Genomic DNA, 18,958 nt, shown 5'->3' on the forward strand with positions numbered 1-18,958 from the left:
GATTAAGTACTATTTACTAATATTAACACTTTGTGTAATGTAGTGCATAGCAGAAATATGAGCTAAATGACTTAATTTCTGTGTGAAAAGAAAAAACTGTGATATAACTAACCAGCAAGGTTACTTTCTCGTAGCAGAACATAAATAACAAATAACGTTCCTTTCTGTCATTTTACTCAAAATTTTGCATACACATGCATTTTTATCGGCAGAAAAAAATTAAGGGCAAGATACTATAACTGCTTAAGGTATAAAGCAGTTAAAGATTGTTACTGTGCTTTGAAAATAAGTAGCTGTTCCTCAATAAAATATGTAGGGATATTTTCCAGATCTGCCACTTAACCGGAGTTTAAAGAAGTTCCTGAAGCTCTGGGAGTACCGGTTTATAAAAAAAAACACTTCTGTTCAAATAAGAAAATATAAGTTTAAAAATCACTGTCTACCTCATGCTGGTGTTTTCCAGCCTGAGTGCGAAGCAGTGGCTTTGATTTATTTGAAAACCTTTATGTTCGTACTCCAGTGAATCAATTCTAGGCAACAGAATATCCTCCTCCTAACAGTTAATTAAAATGAAGGGGGAAAAAATGCCATCCAGGTACAAAAGTAAAAGCTGCTTTAATCAGCAGTCTGGCAGATAGGACTGTCAAGTCATGACTTCAGGATTCATAGCTTCTCCCAGAAGTTGATGGACATAATAGATCAGGGAGTAGAGAGCTGCTCTTTCTGTTTTTATGGATATTTGATGTATTGCTTCTGTATTGCCTCCACCTGAGCATTTTGTGGTACTTTGCAAAACACCAGTGGATCGTACATCAACCTGCTGTGGCAGAGGCAAGTGTCGTTACTGCCACTCTGCTGCTGGGGAAGCTGAAGCACTCACAAATTGATTTCCTCGTTATTGGTCAGTATATCTGTGATAAAAGTGAAAGGTGGATCTAGGATTTTTTGTCTTCTAATTCTGGCCCGAAGGATTTCGTTTTTCATTGCTGCTTTTCAGAGCAATTAAACTTGATTCTGTTTGTTGGTATATAATAATAATATACAAGGTTTTTTTTAGCAATACAGTGAAACATCAAAATCCTGTTTTCTTGGCTGCAAAATGCTGAAATCGCGTGAAAATCACTTACTGGAGAAGCATGAGGGAAGGAAACAGATCTGCTGGTATCTTACAAACCCTGGTCCTACTGCTTATTGAAAGAAACACGACTTTCTGGTTCCGTTTCAGAAATTATACTAGATTCAAGAGCACCTAATAGAACTTGGCTCTAGTGACACTAGATTGCGCTGGTAGCCTTCTGTCAAAATCAAATTAACGAATTTAATTTGTAACTTGACTGTAATTTCATTGCTAAGAGCGCCAATTAACATCAAAATACTCTCTTAAACTCCTTTTTATTTTATGTAAAGTGACCGACGTGGTAAGCATCAGTGGCTTTAGTTAAACGCTGTTTGATGAGTTAATTAGCTGAATGCTACGGGAATACATCTTGAAGCTTTGAACTATGACCTTTTGGCAATTGAAGTTAATTTATATTTCACTTCCTATGTGAGGGTTAGTCTTTGTTCTGTGTTAGTCTGCCTTGGAAGGGTTTATGCTCAAACTTGGGCAACACATTGTTCATCAGGTATTTAACAATCTTTATTCAGACTTGCAAACAACTTGGGGAGGTGCCAGGCCACCAGAGTGACAGTCGTGAATCAGCACTTGAAACTGTTTAAGTGAGAATATTTTTCTTGGGAGTCTGTGTGCATGTATGGGTATAACTGCATTTGGACACCTTGAAAATAAGCCAAAAATAGCCGTGTGACCCTGCTAAAATGGAGGAATCTTCAGGGCTCTTGTGTAGGAAGAGGTACAGGCATGGAAGATGATGTTAAAGGTTTGTCAGTAAATGCTTTTTGGTCTCGAGAATTGAGCTGCAGAAGGGAGAATTATTGCAGAGCGTGTGATGTGCAACGTGATTTTCTATCTCAGAAAACAGATGGTTCCTGAAAATTTTTGAACAATCAGTCTTTGGATGACCAGTTAACTGCCAGGACTAGTCCCACTGCTTTTGTACTGTTCTGCTGTTGGAAAGGATCCCTACCAATCCTGAACTTGTCAGGTGCCAGTTTCTCTGAAGAAAAGTGGGTGTTGGTTAGTGAGCCAATATAAAGTTGTGGAAAAGCTTATGTTGCACCTTGCAACCTTAATAAATCCTTCACTTTAAAGAGCGGTGCACAAATTGATTTAAAAGTTGGATGGGGAGCTGCTTGATTTTTGTGCAGAAAGACACTAATTATGAAAGAGTAGCAATATGTTTTTAGAGAGACTTACTCAGGCTAGGTATGTTGTAAGAAACGAGATTCAGTCTGCAGAAATATGCACTGAACATGGAGATAATCTCCAAGGGCATTAGCTTTATTAATGGTCTGAAGCAGAGTTCGAGTTTGACTTTTAAACTACCTGGGCATGGATTTGAGCACGCTGTAGGTTTCATGCTAGCTGTGAAGCTGCTTTAATGTGTTACATTCTAAAATTAATCCATAATTAATCTTGACACTTTCTGGGAAGGATTTTAGTAGCAGAAAACTGATGTGTAAGAATGCCTTGTCATCTGTAATTAACAGAATGTGCCAAAGACGTGCTCCTTCAGTGCAGACAGTTCCCTTTGTTATTAGGGCAATATTTCCAGTACTGCACCCACTGTTATTGCTTGTGTAAAAGATCTTCTTGCTATGTTGCTGGTAGACTCAATATAGCAATAGGCCAGTTGTGTTCTTAGCCCAGCTGTTTTGGTAATGTCCGTATATGTGAGTGCACAGCGAAGAAGAGGTATTACTTCACTCCTTGCGAATTTCCGTAGTACTGCAGGCACTGGCCACGGCCTGTGGGGAGAGAAATAACGAGCAGCTCCCCTGAGATGCAGATGGAGAAGCAGAACAACAACACGTGGAGTTTTTCAGCAACAGTAGAAAGTCTGCGCTGCTGTTAGGCTGCACCTCTCCAACACTAACGTAAATAACAGATATTTTTATTTAACACAGTTACCTTCCTCTAAGGATTGGAGAAACTATAGCGAAGTTAATGTCACCATTTGTTGAGATGCTTCTTTGCTGTGCCACAAGTCTAGGCTGAAATGCAGTCTGTTACCTAGTGACTGGATGTGCGCGTTCCAGTCAGTCTTCCTTTATTAAACTAATTGTTGTGTTCTGTACTGATGCCATAAGGGCTTCCTTTATAAATGCGCATTCGTTTTCTACAGAAATTGATTCATGTTCTGGTTGGGTACCCTCTACAAAAGCTGTAGACTTAAGTGTTTGTTTAATCACTACAACGGGATATTTCTTGGAGAACTTTTGCTTTTAAATACCCTCGGTCTTTTCTTTTGGTCCTTTGGACATCTCTTCTCCAAAAGTTCATGTATTTAAACAAGGGTGATCTGCTAGATCAAACAACGAAGCTGGATATCCAGCTCTCTCAACGGAAGTACGGCACCCCGTAGTGGCAAACTTGGGGCTGAATGTTTAGTGGAGGGTTGGGGAAGGTGGCACCTTGTTTCCCAACTGTGTTTTCTTGCCTGAGTACGATTTGGTGTTACTCCTATAAATGTTACTGCTGCTCTCCAGAACCTGTTACTAGGTACAGCCCGTGTGCTGTTGTCACCTGAGCTAATTCCCTGTATAGGGTGCGCTCTATACAACTGCTGTTCCCTTGGTGTCACGTTCTTGAGTCATTATGAAAGTGAGTATGATGCATTTATGTCTTAATTAACAGATCTAATCCTGCAATAGCAAGTGCAGGGAGAGCTGGACGCACACTTCTCTATATAAATCTCATTCCTTGTGCACCACATCCTCCCGAGCTCAGTTGTTTCTTTGGACTTTTTCCTTTCTGTTCGCTCCATTCGCTTTCCTGGTGCTATATTTTACTCTCAGATGTGTTTCCTGCTTGTCCTTTCTCCCGGCGTGTCCCTGGCCGCTCTCCTGTTACCACCACACACTCGTGTTTTCCTCGGCCTCTGGCAGCGGCTGCCGGGCCTGCTCCAGCCGTGCTCCTTCCTCCCACCTGGATTCTCGGCCTTCTGGAAGCCACAGAGAGCCCATGGGATCTCTTTGACATGTGGGATAGCCAGCATCAATGTGAAGTTAAAAAAAATAAGGCATAAATAACTTGTGTAGCATTCCGTTTGGCACTCCTAAGGCAGTTACCTCATCTGGCGCTTAACGAAGAACGGGGCTAATTCCGAGTGCTGCCTGTGCACAGAAATAGCTGCCGTTAGTGACACGGGCAACAAACCTGAAAAGCTGAGCTGCAGGCTTGTACTTGCTTCTTCCCCTTCGCCTTCCAGAAGGCTTTCCAGTAACTTATTTTGACTTCAGGAGATGGACAACAGCAGCTTCCTTGCTGGGCAACTATATCTGAGACTTGATATTTTCTTTACATGATTAGCTACTAAAAAAATCCTGATCAACTGGATTAGTCTAGTTTATTTTCAATGTGATTGGGTGAAGGGGTAAAATTGGCCTCCCTTAAAATAAACTATTTCATAATCTCCAGCAGTTGTTGAACAGAAGATTAATATGCACACTTCTGTGAAGATCAGGGCTTGTACTCTAAAGTCTCTCAGGGACTAGAAGCACTTAGCACTTGGCTCTAGGATCTGATATGCTAAGGAAGAAAACTTGCCACTTAGAGATGATAAGCAATTAGTCATGTAAACATAGCAGTTATCACCTACACGAGATGATAAAGGTATGTAATCAATTCAGATCGAAATATTAAATTCTACTTTGAAAAACAGAAGCAGCCTAAGGGTTGCTGAGAATTTGACATGCTGCTTATAAGCACAGCCATCTCTTCTGAAGCTAGTAAATCCTTTAAAGTGTCGAGGATGGATTAAAAAATTGCTTCACTTGAACTTTTTATTCACAGAAAAATGATGAAAACGGGAATTGCTCTGGAGAAGGCATTGAGTTTCCAACCACCAACTTGTATGAGCTGGAGAGCAGAGTTCTAACAGATCACTGGTCCATACCCTACAAGCGGGAAGAATCTCTAGGCAAGTGCCTAATTGCATCCACCTATCTAGCAAGACTAGGTAAGTTCTATTTCTACACACATAAAGATAATCTGCTCGGATTTCATAGACATATGGTGCGCAGTTATGCCTTTTGTATTAATTTTGCAGTCGTTAGCACCCAGCAGAGTGATCACATCTCTGTGAAAGTGGTTACCAATGAATTATTCTATCTAATGCTGTAAAAGGAGCGTTGATCTCTTTTTCTAAAGTAATTTGTTTACTTAAGCTTTTTTGGAGGGAAAAAAATGGAGCACATGTTTCTTTATGTTCTAATGATTGTAGGAATTACTGTTTTTTCAGAGCTGAATTACCGACTCATTTTTCATTGTGCTGGTAATTTTCCATTTGTAAAAAACAAGCTGTCATCTAAATTCATGCTGTACCAAGCTTGTGTAACTGGTTGTTTTTCCCTAGTGAAGTGCTTATAGTGCATTAGACCTGAATTTGACTGTTCTGTATTCAGTACTTTGGCTGGGGTTAAGTGTTATGGAGATGACATGCCCAACTCATGGTGTAATGAGAGTACGGGGCAGTTTTTCCAATATGCCTGACAGCAGACAAAAGGGAGGTTATAATATGTAGGCAGAATAAAAGTGGTTAGTGATTCTGGCTTGCTTTGTTGATTTTTAACGTGTGTTAAAAGGCTATGTGTAGATTTGTGGGTTTTTTTTTTGGCGGGGGGAGGGATATGGAGCATCAGGAATGATCTACGCTTAGTATTAAATTTTGAAGAGAGAAATGTGTGTGGTACTAATCACGGTTGAAGAAGTTGCAAAAGATTAAACATTTGGAAACTTCTTATTTCTAAAAGGCAAGTTCTTTTGGTTCACGTTCTTTTGTGACTCAGAATAGCATAATGCTTAATAATCAATTAATAGTAGCTATTTTGTTGCTGCTGGTTTTGGTTGGCGTACCGAAAAACTTGCACTGAATTTTCTGAGGTAATCTTAAAACATTTACTTCTTCCTTTCTGTAAAGGTCTTTCTGATTCTGATGAGAATTGCAAGAGGTTTATGGACAGATGCATGCCTGAAGCATTCAAAAAGGTAAGCAGGTACAGTACGGTAATTCACTGCTCGTCTTTAAGTTGTTCATGGTGGAAATAGTGTCTTGTAATCCAGACTGATACATACTTTAGAAACTGCAGTAAACAGTGAGTGTGTTGCTAAATTAAAATCATACTCTGAAGTTGCAGTTCTGCAACTCTTATATGTGTTTTTTCTTTTTTTCACTACTTTTCACCTCAGTGATTAATGCCTAACCTGCCTCTCTGGCTGTTTTTCTCTGGGTTATTGTGCATCTTCTCTACGGAGCTCCCCAAACCAGTTTTCTTCCCGCTATTCTGAGTTTTTAGACTACATCATGTACAAAAACATGCATACACCTCTTAAAAAAAAAAAAATCAGTCAGTCCTAATCTTAAAATACTGAGGCATAAGTATATTTAAAGAAAATGAAGATTTAAATGAAAAAATTTTTTTCCATTTGGCTATTAGAGTAATAACCTTGCATATCATTCATTTCACTCAACACCTTCTGCACTTTAAATAAAAATGTAGTCTACAGTGTAGAATCTGTAAAAAAAAAAAAAAAAAAAAAAAAAATCTAAGTTCAGAATGTGCTAAGTTACAATTTGCTGAATTTTTTGCAAGTCAGTAATTGAGCCTGATTCGATTGTTTCTTAAAATGGTACAAAAAGTAATAGTATTTAAAATATCAAGCTCTTTAACTGTAAAGACAGCTAATGCTCAGAGCTAGCAGAAATTAAATAATGTTTGCAGATGGAAGCTTCAGGTCCTCTTTAACCAGCTAGGTTAGACCAGATTTAAAGAGCGTGTTTCAGTAGGTGGGAAAGCAGCACTAATAGCTCTCTTCATGGTACATGTTCTTTGTTTTCCAACAGAAACTGCTCAAAAAGTGAGTCGGTAAATGGTTATTACAGATGAATCAGTGCAGCTCTGCGGAACGTGTACTTGAAGATTTAATAGTCATATGTTCATGCTGCAAACAGTTGCATATTGGCTGTTCTTTACAAAGGTTATAATCTTACCAGTGAGTGGAAATGGAAATCAGTTTGCTTTGATACATACTAGTTTCTGTCACAAACTGATGTAAGGCGTAAGGCATTCTTCAGTTAAATTACGAATTTAACTAACTCTTAAGTCATTAATATGGAAAGAGGATACAAAATAGCGTACCACCCATTGATTATTACACTCTAAGGAAACACTTGCTCTGAAAACAGTCTGGGGAGGGGATAAATTTCTCCTGTTTTACATGACTTTGCTCAAACTTCAAGAAATTTCTTTTTTTTTTTTATTGGTAGCTGTTGACATCCAGTGCTGTTCACAAATGGGGAACTGAAATCCATGAAGGAATATACAACATGCTTATGCTGCTAGTAGACCTGGTTGCAGAAAGAGTAAAACAAGATCCTATTCCTGTGGGCCTGCTCGGTGTGCTTACAATGGTATTTCTTCTTGATGCAGTTTTTAATAACTATGGTGTTTTGAACTTTTGGGATCTGTTTAAGTAATATGGCGAATGAGGGTATACTAGTTCATTGATGAATATCCTCAAAATGTAGAAGTCTCCATTAATAACTGTCATAAATTGTCCTGTGTTTTGTGTGCAATATTAGGGTATTTCATTTTTAAGCTGCTGCTTCTTTTTATCCTATTTAAATTGTATATTGTCAAAAATACTTCACAACTGCTGCCAAGTCAGTGTTTATTTTTTGAAAACTGGTACACTGAGTTCATCTATCCCTTTATATGGATAGCTGGCTCACATGGATATTGGATATTGTCTACATAGAACTGAAATTTTAGGATCCTTTGTACAGTAAGAACTGAGGGGCAGGAGGCAGGGGTCATTTGTTGAACTTTAGTTTTTGCTAGATCTTTAATTGTCAACTAGAAGAATGTTCAACTGAAAAAGTCAAATATTATCAGGGTAAGTTTTGAGACTGGTGTAAGCTGTGCTGTTAATTTCCACGGTGTTTTTCTTTCAAGGCATTTAACCCCGACAATGAATATCATTTCAAAAATCGAATGAAGGTGTGCCAGAGAAACTGGGCAGAAGTCTTCGGGGAGGGCAACATGCATGCTGTCTCACCCATATCCACATTTCAGAAGGTGAGCGTGGCCATGCCCTAAGCTTATTTTTAGGGTAGATGTTTCTGTTTCAGAAAAGATTGGTTAGTAGGTACTTGTAACACAAGAAGGCTTAAAAGTGTGATCAAGAATTACAACAAACAGATCTTCAGTCTATGTTGGTCTGTAGAAATGAATTCCCTTTTTCCTCTCAGATTGTTCCAGTTCTCTGTTGGAAACTGGATTTAGAAATTGCTGTGCTATCCTGTCTGAAGTAACACAACAATCAGATGGGTAGATCTGTTGTATCTAAGGACTGACATCTGTTGAGTATGAAATGACCGGGATAACTCAAGGTGTATAGTTCTAGCAGAGAATTCATGCTTTTCTGTCACCCAAGTTTGGGATATCTTCATCAAACACTGGCGAGAAGCCAGTTTTTGAGGTTTGCATTGTCTTGTGGTTGCTCCAGACAGGTGGGTCTAAAAAGGGTCTAAAAAAGAGCCTCGATGTTGTTGATTGTTTCCTGAAGGAAACATGTTTGTGGCTGTAGAAAGAAAATTCTCCATCTGCTGCTTTGGAAAAGGTCCTTTAGTGACGTTCCACACAGCTAATGTGCTATAAATATAGTTGCTTGTGAGTCAGCAGCCACAGTGTGTATTGTTGCCACAGCACATGGTCAGTGATGTCAGGTAGAATCCAAAAACGGATACTGCTAATGAGAACCTCCCAGAGCTCCAGCTACACACTTAGCAAAGGAGCTGTTGTAAACACACTGCTGCGTTCTGTGAAATAACAGCGCGTGCTTTTAGAGTGTGGGTTAATGCACTGAATGTGTCTGTCCACATCTGTTCCAGAAGACAAATGTTTGTTGCAGCTGCTAATTTTTTAATGTTTTAATTTTTCAAGGAACCTCATGGGTGGCTGGTTGATCTGGTAAACAGGGTACGTAAATGCAAACCAAGCAGAAATGTTACTTGTCACTTGAATTCATTGCTCTCCAAGTAATTTCCTCCTCTCCCCACCCTTGTTTTTTCCCTTCTTTCCTCAGAGTGACAACCACAATAAATGGTTTAAAATTTTAATGCTGTCTGCATCTAGGGAAAGGACCTTGCTAAATAGATCTTGTGTTGCTGCCTTCTCCCTTGAGCACCTTTACCATAACATGATAGCAATCACTAAAAGAAATTAGAGTTCAGCTTAGGCTTCAGTGATGTTTCTCAGTCAAATGTGCCAGGCCAATCTACTATTGCTTTATAAGGTCTAGCTTTCGTCACTATATCCATTTTTAGCCAGGACGCTTACTAGCTTGATGTTTAAGCTGGGACCACATATAATTGCATTGCATTCCCACTGTGTCCCTGAATTCTCATGAAAATGTAAAGCTTATGTTGCATGTGTTGTTATATGGTGAAGGATACTCATTGTCACCCCAGGAACTTTTAGTGGAGTATTTTCTATAATAGCGTATTTGAAAGATAAAATACTGTAGTTTGCTAATATAATGTTGATTATTTTATTTCAGTTTGCAGAGTTGGGTGGATTTTCAGCAATTCAGTCCAAACTCAATTCAGAAGATATTGAGCTTGGGGTAAGTTCATTGTTTGTCACTAGGCTGCTTCTCTCTTTCCATTACTCACTTCATATAGAACCAGTAACATCACTTTTGGCAGTGCTGTTACCTTTACTTTGGTACAAGAGCAATACTCCCACATAGCCCTGGAGAAATGCTGTCACACTGGAGGTCAGATGAGGCTGTGTGTAAGAGTCCTGACTAAAGAGACCTTTTGAGACTTCAGAGGAAAGAGGGAAGGGTTAGCATGCTTTTCTAATGTTCAGCCTTCCAGTTAGACATCGATCAGTCTAGTTTCACTGTATATTCACCAGTAGGTCTCTGGTTTTCTGTTTTCTTCAGCTTTATCTGCATTTAGCTGGAAGTAAATTAACTTCCGTTGTGCATTATAGAAATCATTTTTAAGAAAAAATCCTTAGGAAGACAGATACTGTCTAATCTTAAGCAACTTTTCAAGAGCTGTGTTTAAAACCAGTCTTAACGGTTCTAAACTATTTTTTGTTGGCAAAGCCTAACTTATTTGTTTTCAGCTTCCTAACTTGACTTTGTGTCTTTTTTTAAGCTGTGAAGAACAAGGAGGCCAAGGGAAAACAATGTAACCTAGAATCTTGTCTCCAAGTATAAAATTAGTCTGTTTTCAATGAGCTGTCATATTGGGAGAATTGAATTTCTTTTCATTAAGCAGCAAGTATTAATACTCTAAGAAAAGATAAGTTCTTATATAAGCGTGGAAGAAGAGTAAGAAAATTCAATTTAAATCCTGATAGTCCAATAGGAACTTTGACTTTGTTTAATGAGTAATGACTGCTTGTTTAGGGAGTCTTGTTCAGCATCACTAAACTTAGGCCTTTGATTGCAGTGGGGCATATTCAATTTCATTCATAATTTTTGACCCGCTCTTAGAAGAAGCTAGTTTTGATATTCTTCATTAGCAAATGTCTTTTACACACTTAATTTCCTGATGATGGATATCAGTTGAGAACTTTGGGTTGAAAGGAGCTTGACATGTGTATGACACATTTGCAAAAGCTTTCTGCCACTTCTTTCTTTGGAAATGAAATTCACCATATGGCTTTAAACTTAAATCTTGTCTTCACACTTCTCATTGCTGTTAAGCAACCAAAATGTGATGTGTCCTTTTCATGTCTGATTATTTCTCTGGCGGAAACAGGATTAGACAGAGAAGACTGGACAGAATGATGAGAGGACTGATACTAATGAAAAATGGGAAGGTGTTTTTAATTTCAGGCAAAAATATGTATTATATTCTACAGCATACAGTAACGTCTATTTCCTGAACCATGTATTGTTGTAAGGGAGTTGCATGCTAAAATCAGTTTATATGTACTGTTGTTTTTTTCTTCAGGCAATCTCTGCATTAGTTCAACCATTTGGAGTTTGTGCAGAATATCTTAACTCTTCTGTAGTACAGGTAAAATGTGTGTTACAAATTCTTTTCAGCAAATATAAAAGCCTTGAAAAATGTGACTGGTCATTTGCTCAGATTTAGATAGATCTATTTTAACACAGAAATCCCAGGCAGTATAGTGTCAGAAATGCAAGTATGTGAGAATCTGTTTTTTCATCATAGCAATTTGAAAAATAAGAGGACTGAAAACTAGTTTGACTGTTGCTGTGAAACTGGTGACCAATTCTAAGAAGCCTCCCAAATTCACTTTGAGTAAAGTACAAGAACCATTTTAAGAATCCTGAAGGCGATGAATAGAGGGCTCAGACAACATTCAAATTCTTTTTCCAAGCACAGTGATCTTTAATTGTCTATCAACATTTGCAATGGTGAGAAATTTTGGGACTGCTCTTAATAACTTTCATCAGTGTAAAGCATGCAGGGAAAGAATATAACATGATGGATAGATTTTTGTTTTTAATTTCTTTTTCTGGCAGAGATAGAGCGTACAGTTATGAGAGTTTAGACTGGAAAAAGTGTGGTACAGAGATCATGGTGGTTTTTTTGTAAACTTGCAAATGTGCTCTAGGTTTCATATCTGCATTCACTAACAAAAAGTACTGGTTTAATAAATGACAAAGCCTTTATTTGAAAAGGATATATTTTAGGAGTTAATGAGGGTCAAAGGAGCATATGCATCTAATAATTGATGCACTTTGAAATGGGTTTGGGGCAGGTTGGGGTCATCTGTAAACCTATTGTGGTCTCAAGTAGCTTCTTAGTCTAGTTGCTTCTTTTTCTGGACTTACCTAGCAGGATAGTTTTGTATATGTTGCATGTGTTGCTTTATGTCTAAGGTAACTGGACTTTCAGCTAAGTATTTCATTTTGCTGCAGCCAGATATGCTGAGTAATGTAATTGTTTTCAGGAAACATAAAATGATCATCATGCCTTCTTCTCTCATTCTTTTTAGCCCATGCTTGACCCAGTCATTCATAAAATGATTAAATATGTACAGAATGTAGAAGAGAAGGACTTGAAAGACAAGGTAATGATTTATAAATTAAATACTTAAGAACTTTTCCGTATGTTGTGGAAATGGTGTCTGTGTAGACTAGAACATAATCTTATTCTCACTTACAAAAATACAGCCTGTTCTGAATTATGAGTGACTTAGCTCAAAATATTGAAAAGTAGCTAGTCTGCATTTAACCAATTTTTCATAAATCCATTTTAATTAGATACTTAATGTTTTCACCCTTTTAAAAATATCTTCCCAATGTTACTATCAAATACATCTTTGGTCCCCTTCTGCAGTGTACTGATTGCTCACTTTTCTGATTTGCTTGAAGATGCATTCTGTTAAATTCTTACAACTTCTGTGCATACAACTGTTGTGTTATCTCTTTGCTTCTAAAAATCTGGTAATTGTTGTTTAAAATGCTGTCCCTGCCCACAGCAGGGAGGTTGGAACTACATGATCTTTAAGGTCCCTTTCAACCAAAACCATATAATTCTCTGAAAATATCCATGTAACTTGTGACTGCCTCATATTGCACTGAATTTGGCATCCAGCTGTAATAAATTTGAGTACTGACTTTTTACTTAGACTTACTTTTGTTAATTACATACTGGAAATTGTGCATAACAGAAGAGCAATTCAGTGCACCAAACTGTAGCAGGAGAGGTCACTGAACGAAAGGTTTTGTTGTCTTAGAATTCCCGATGTATAAGTAATACTTTCAGATATCTAGTTTAAACAGTCTGTACTGGATCACTAAACCTACTCTTTGTGTATCATTGAAGTCTGAAACAGAATACTAAAACCAGCACTGCCTTTATTTGTCCTTTTTTGTTGTTTGTTTCATTTTCAACAGAGACTGGTCAGTATCCCTGAGCTCTTGTCTGGCATCAAACTGCTGTGTATGCGCTTCCAACCCGATTTAGTAACTGCAGTGGATGACTTACGGCTGGACATTCTGTTGCGCATGTTAAAATCTCCTCACTTCAGTGCAAAAATGAATTCCCTCAAAGAAGTAGGTTTGCTACATGTGGGTGTGTTTGTGTGCGCACATGCGTGTGCGTGGGTGGGATGGGTTGTTAGTAAGTTGCTGAAGCCACAACCTTAAAAAGAGGGTGCAACATCTTACAAATTATGTTGCCTTAGCAAAAGCTCATAAATACCAAAACAAATTCATGTGACAGGAATTGCTTGTAATATTAGTAGCTACTGAAAGGACTGTGGTCTCCCAGTTAGAAAACAACTACACATAATTTGAACCTTTTCTAAGAATGACAATTTAAAATTCGTTTATAAGCAACAGTGTGTATCATTCCTTCAGTACTCTGAGATCATGCTCATAATTCTGAGGTATTGCTTTTCTCTTTTTCCCATTGTGAGGAAAAGGGAGAAAAAAAGGGCAGGGAGAGGCAACTTAATCCTAGATTGCTGTTCTCAGGCCAGATGTATCAGATCATTATACTATGTAGCTGTATTTTTTTATTATGGTTGTGTATGGGCATTGTAGTAGTGTCTAGGAGCTGGAGTTTATGGAACAGGGCTCTTTCTGCTAGGCTCTTAGATAAAAGTGGGAGAAGAAAACATTTTATTTGTCTTGGAACCTGTGGTTTAAGTATAGAGTTGTTCATTCACTTCTTCCTTCCAGAAATTGTTCAACTTCAGTGTCTCAAGAAAGACCTTTTTTAGTATGCAGACATTCTAAGGTGTTTTAGGTTACCTCTTCTGGGCTTTTTGCTTCTCTACTTAAAGGAAAATTGAGATACAAAGCCTCACTGCTCTGTGGTTGTTAATCTTAAGTACTGTGTATCCTTGGTGAAGTTATAAAAGCACAGCTTTTGAAGGCTCTAGCATAAATGTACTTTTTGCACCTTTTCCCTAGAGTGATGAGCCTGTATTGGTTCTGTGTTTGATAAAAATAGGACACTAATTTGAGTATCACAGGCAGAAGCCTGAGATAACCCACTTCTGGTATATCTGTAGCAATATGCAGCACAGGCGAGCTTTTCTGTGTCAGATTGGGAACAAGAATCTGCTGCATCAGACCGATTCCTAGGAGGTGGGTTAGGAATTTACCTTTAAACAGTTTACTTAAAAAATAAAAAATAATTGAAAGAAAAATTCTCCTGTGCTCGAAACATTTCAGGATTCACACTTAAGCTTCATAGAAAGCTTTTTTGAATAGATTTCAGTATAAGCACTTATGATGCATGTGCATCATTAGAATCTCACATTTTGCAATTTCTAGGTAACCAAATTAATAGAAGACAGCACTGTGTCCAAGTCGGTGAAGAATGCAATAGATACAGACCGCTTACTAAACTGGCTAGTAGAAAATTCTGTCCTGTCGATTGCTCTAGAAGGTAAGCGCTTTCACAGAGATCTTTGGCATGTGCTTTGAATGTCTTAAACTTAAAAATTTGGTCCGTCCTTTTTAATACATTTTAGTGAAGCATTACTATCAAAGGAGTTCAAGGATTTTGTCGCTGTCAAAACAGAGTGAGGAAACCCAGCAGATTTCTGCTACTATCATCTAGATTTCTCTTTGACATTTGTGCAAACGTCTTCTGCTGTACCTGAGGTTTTTACTCTCAGCTTACCTATATTTTTAAACCTGTAGAAGAGTGAGAAAAGAGTTATTTTTTCCAAGCAGTAAGGCCATGTAGGAGTAGATTGCTATCAGATGTATGAAGTAAAACAAGAATAGAAGGAAGCTCGTTCTTTTTCCTTCTTTAGACTGGATTTTTCTGTAGCAATAGATTGAGAATTTTAGAATAAAGATAACTTTATTCTTGTCCCCTTTAATGTAATGTGTTTATTCGTATGCATTTAATGTGTCTAATGATTTAAATAAATTAATTCAATTGCCATTCTTTATTTCATAGGTAATATAGACCAAGCGCAATACTGTGACCGTATAAAGGGAATTATTGAACTGCTGGGCAGTAAATTATCTTTAGATGAGCTTACTAAAATTTGGAGAATACAGGTAAGCAATCAAGGTTAGGCCGATGCTTTTAGGCTGCCTTGGAAAAATAAGTACTTTTTGTTACCAAGTTCTTTAGCTGGTGGAATGTTAGCTGTTCATTTGTCTGCTTTATCATATTTGCTTGGCTCCTTCCATGAGAGACATAAGAGGTTGTCAATGTGCCGGAACATCAGTATAAATCTGTATCTTAAAGAATCGGTGAAACAAGACTTAATGTTTTCAAGCCTTGAGTCTGCTCTAAGTCTTACAGGCTTGACCTTCCTCCCTTTTTGCAAGGAAGCTATTTTTTTGCTCCTGCTGCGGGGCCATGGTGGACCAGGTTGGACCATTGTTCTTTCCTGCTTTTGAGTTGCTTCTAATGAATGACCTCTGTGCCAATGGAACAAGGAGCAGAGTCAGTTATTCCTGGCTTGTGTTTCTAACATGTCCAAAGCTGTTATCCTTTCTCATTAATAGAAATAGTAGAATAACACTTACATTGAAGACTTTTCACTACCTCACTTGGGATTAAAACCTACCTTCTTGTGTTTTCCTTCTTCTTTCCAGTCAGGACAATCCTCCACTGTGATTGAAAACATACATACCATTATTGCTGCAGCTGCTGTGAAGTTTAGCTCTGACCAGCTTAATCATTTATTTGTTCTAATTCAAAAGGTAAGTTCTAACATAAATTTGCGTTCCTTAGTGGAAGTACTTAAAAATGCTTCTACATCCAGCCTACCAAAAGGCAAGTGCCTTGCATACATTTATATCTTAGATATAAATGTAAAGTAAAATATATTTGTGTGTGTATATTTAAAAAAAAAGTTGGCTGTAGAACAACACTTACAATACTGATTTTTTTAACCCAAAAACATGGTTGCTACTATATTACTAATTGACTTAGATTTTAATTATGTTATATATTCAGTGCAAAAACACTTAAAAAACGAGGTTTTATTATATCTGATCTCTTACAGCGTGTATTTGAAAAAACAATTGGGCAAAATAGTACTGTAATTGCCAGTAACAAAAATGAGGAAATACACGTGGTAGAAACATACTTGTTTTACTGCAGGACAATCAAAACACAAAACAATTGTAAACTATATTTTGCATCCACTTGAGACTTAACAGACTGACAGTTTTTGCTGCTGTAATAGTAAACATTATCTCTTTGCTATGCAGAGCTGGGAAACGGAGAGTGATAGAGTGCGACAGAAGCTCTTGAGCCTGATAGGGCGCATTGGTCGAGAAGCGCGGGTGGAGACAACCACTGGAAAGGCACGTGGATGTGACTTTTTCTTTTTTTTTTTTTCCTTTATTAAACATAGGGTTTGTAGTCTTTGCACTTTTCAGGTCCTGATCGATTCTGGATTTGTTCCTGTAGGTTCTGGAGGTCCTTTGGGAGCTGGCTCATCTTCCAACATTACCATGTAGTCTTATACAGCAGGCCTTGGAGGAACACCTGACAATCCTCAGTGATGCCTATGCAGTGAAAGAGGCGATCAAAAGAAGTTACATCATTAAATGCATAGAGGATATTAAAAGGGTTGGTTTATTATTTTCTCTCTTCCAAAATGAAACATTATTTAGCCTTGATGTTGCCCTCTTCTTTCAGGATGTGCAAATTGTGTCCCATCTGTAAGTTCTTACCTTGGGGAGTCCATGAGAGGGGTAGGCTTTGTGTGAGCCAGTTTGACCTTGAGACTTGTAGTAAGTCTCTTGCCTTTGTTTTAAACAAATTTTCAGCACAAGGAATGATCAGTTTATGGGAAACTACCAGGATGGGCCCAAGGTTAGAATTTGCAAATGGAACCACTATAAAGGTATGTCAGTATTTTAACTGTCCCGTTCATGTGAAAGCTTGAATTAGTTTCCTTTGAGATAAGCATGCGTTTCTGGCATGTCCCCTAAGTCTCAAAATACAAATCAATATTTAAATAAATCAATATTTAAATCATAGGAATTTTGTATTTCAATTTTAAAAATAGCTTTTCATCTAACATGGAAGAAGCCATTCTTGGGCATGCCTGTGCTAAGATGGGTCTGGCAGCAGCAGACACATGCATGGCTTAATAGACTGTACCTTCTCTGTCCTGCACTGTTCATATTTTCTGAGATTTGCAAGAATTCTATCTTCTGTTATTTGTTTTTTTATTTCTTTTTTAATTGGAAATATGCCCATAAAACAAAAGGTTTTTACTTTTTTCATGTACTTCTTTCATGGTAAATTAGGTTTTGTCTGTCAAGCAGCATCTGTAGAGGATGTTAGTTCTTTAGGAAGCATAGTATGTTGTTTCTTGATATTGATCACTTTTTTTTCTTTTTTGCCTGTGTTTGTGAATACAGACTTCGAAGTTTGGGTTCTTAATGTCTGCAAAATTGCAGTCTTCTCTGATCTTATGCTTTCCTGTTCTTCCATTCTTTTTAATTGCATTCTGCCAAGGGCCTTAACAAAGGTGCTGCAGTGGGGAACGCTAACGGAAAGCTGTAACTATAGGCTGGAAAAAAAATGGGGCAAACATACAATACGCTTTTAAAAATACAGTACATCATTTGCTTATTTCCCTGTGTTAGGGGAAATGGAGACAAATTGGGAGGGAATGTAATATTAAGACAGCATTCTCAGCTACATGAGGGAGTCTTCAGTAGAGCGCTGTTACAGGCAGGGTACATTAGTGTCTCTAAGTGAGCAGGTGGTATTGGTTGTTGTCGATATTTAAACCAGACATCACTTATCTGAACAAAAAACTTCAGTACTGGTTTGTGTGATCAAACTTTACAGAACATGAAGCCTCCCAGAAAAGTGATGAGCAGTTCTAACAATGAGGTAGGATCCTTTGTAGGATCTCTTTCAAAATGCAGCTTAAATAGCCTTTGCTTCCTATCAGAGGGCTCCTTGCAGCACCAAATCAGAAATTTCTTCTCATCTCTTAACCCTCAGTAGTACTTCAGATTTTTTTCTTCTGTTATTCTCACCTTAACAATAAGTAACCTCATTTGACTGTATTTGCCCTTTAAAGCCCTAACTGGCCCGCTTTATCTCCTGTAATTGAGGAAGGTGGTGGTTATTATCCCTCTGGTGCAACTGAGTTTTTGTGTACTAAATTTGCATGTTCTCTAGCAAGGAGGTGGTACTTTGGGCTTAATAATCATAGCAAAATGTTTCAAAGGACGTCTTGAAGAGGGCAAAGGGGCATCTTCGGTGTTTGGAAGGGAACCAGGAACAAGTCACTGAACCCTTCTGAGCTAGTAACTGTTGTTTTGAAACAGGGATATTAATGGAAATCATTACTCTTTAGGAGTCTAAGAGGAGAGTTAATACATTGCTGAGCATGTACACATGCGTAATTCTTTTTTACCTTTCTTACTACTAGTCATCCCAGCACAACAATCCTCAGTTTGTGTGGGTGGTGCCAGCATTACGTCAGCTTCATGAAATCACGCGTTCATTTATTAAGCAAACTTACCAAAAACAAGACAAGGTAAGAATATGTGCTGAGATTATTTTGACACCCTTGTTATGTCTGTATGGCTCTGCTTCTCTAGAGTTTAGAAAAGAGAAAAAAAAAACACTGATAAGTACAGCTTACAGTATAAAGTAATACTGTATAAAGTACAGCATAAAGTAAATGTACAAGTAGGGAGGTTGTGTTGTGTGCTGTCCATTTGTGTGTGTGTGCGTATGCGTATAAATAAAATCTGTTGGCTGTGTCAGGACTGGTTTATTTTATTCTCAGCTTTTTGTAAAATAATTAATGAGTATGTCTCTGTTAAGAAGTTACCATGGCTAATGTTTAGAGCAGCTAATTCGTAATTGTATTGACATTG

At 37.8% G+C, this 18,958-nt stretch overlaps 1 protein-coding gene across 2 annotated transcripts in view; it reads left to right on the forward strand.

Moving 5' to 3' along the window:
* USP24 (ubiquitin specific peptidase 24) overlaps nucleotides 1–18,958 on the forward strand; it is a 61,300-nt gene that overhangs the window by 6,870 nt on the left and 35,472 nt on the right. The window contains exons 2-17 of one of the 2 annotated variants that reach the window (XM_080602695.1): nucleotides 4,916–5,081; nucleotides 6,042–6,109; nucleotides 7,389–7,532; nucleotides 8,077–8,199; nucleotides 9,067–9,102; nucleotides 9,683–9,748; nucleotides 11,097–11,162; nucleotides 12,112–12,186; nucleotides 13,016–13,174; nucleotides 14,405–14,519; nucleotides 15,042–15,145; nucleotides 15,692–15,799; nucleotides 16,313–16,408; nucleotides 16,515–16,676; nucleotides 17,913–17,957; nucleotides 18,505–18,612. In XM_080602695.1, the coding sequence (XP_080458821.1) occupies nucleotides 4,916–5,081; nucleotides 6,042–6,109; nucleotides 7,389–7,532; nucleotides 8,077–8,199; nucleotides 9,067–9,102; nucleotides 9,683–9,748; nucleotides 11,097–11,162; nucleotides 12,112–12,186; nucleotides 13,016–13,174; nucleotides 14,405–14,519; nucleotides 15,042–15,145; nucleotides 15,692–15,799; nucleotides 16,313–16,408; nucleotides 16,515–16,676; nucleotides 17,913–17,957; nucleotides 18,505–18,612 (1,641 nt within the window). The remainder of the gene's footprint in view (nucleotides 1–4,915; nucleotides 5,082–6,041; nucleotides 6,110–7,388; nucleotides 7,533–8,076; nucleotides 8,200–9,066; nucleotides 9,103–9,682; nucleotides 9,749–11,096; nucleotides 11,163–12,111; nucleotides 12,187–13,015; nucleotides 13,175–14,404; nucleotides 14,520–15,041; nucleotides 15,146–15,691; nucleotides 15,800–16,312; nucleotides 16,409–16,514; nucleotides 16,677–17,912; nucleotides 17,958–18,504; nucleotides 18,613–18,958) is intronic. The other variant, XM_080602694.1, reaches the window with a different exon arrangement.

This window comes from Anser brachyrhynchus (genome assembly GCF_964034855.1).
Source record: "Anser brachyrhynchus genome assembly, chromosome: 8".
In the NCBI taxonomy this organism is placed as follows: Eukaryota; Metazoa; Chordata; class Aves; order Anseriformes; family Anatidae; genus Anser; species Anser brachyrhynchus.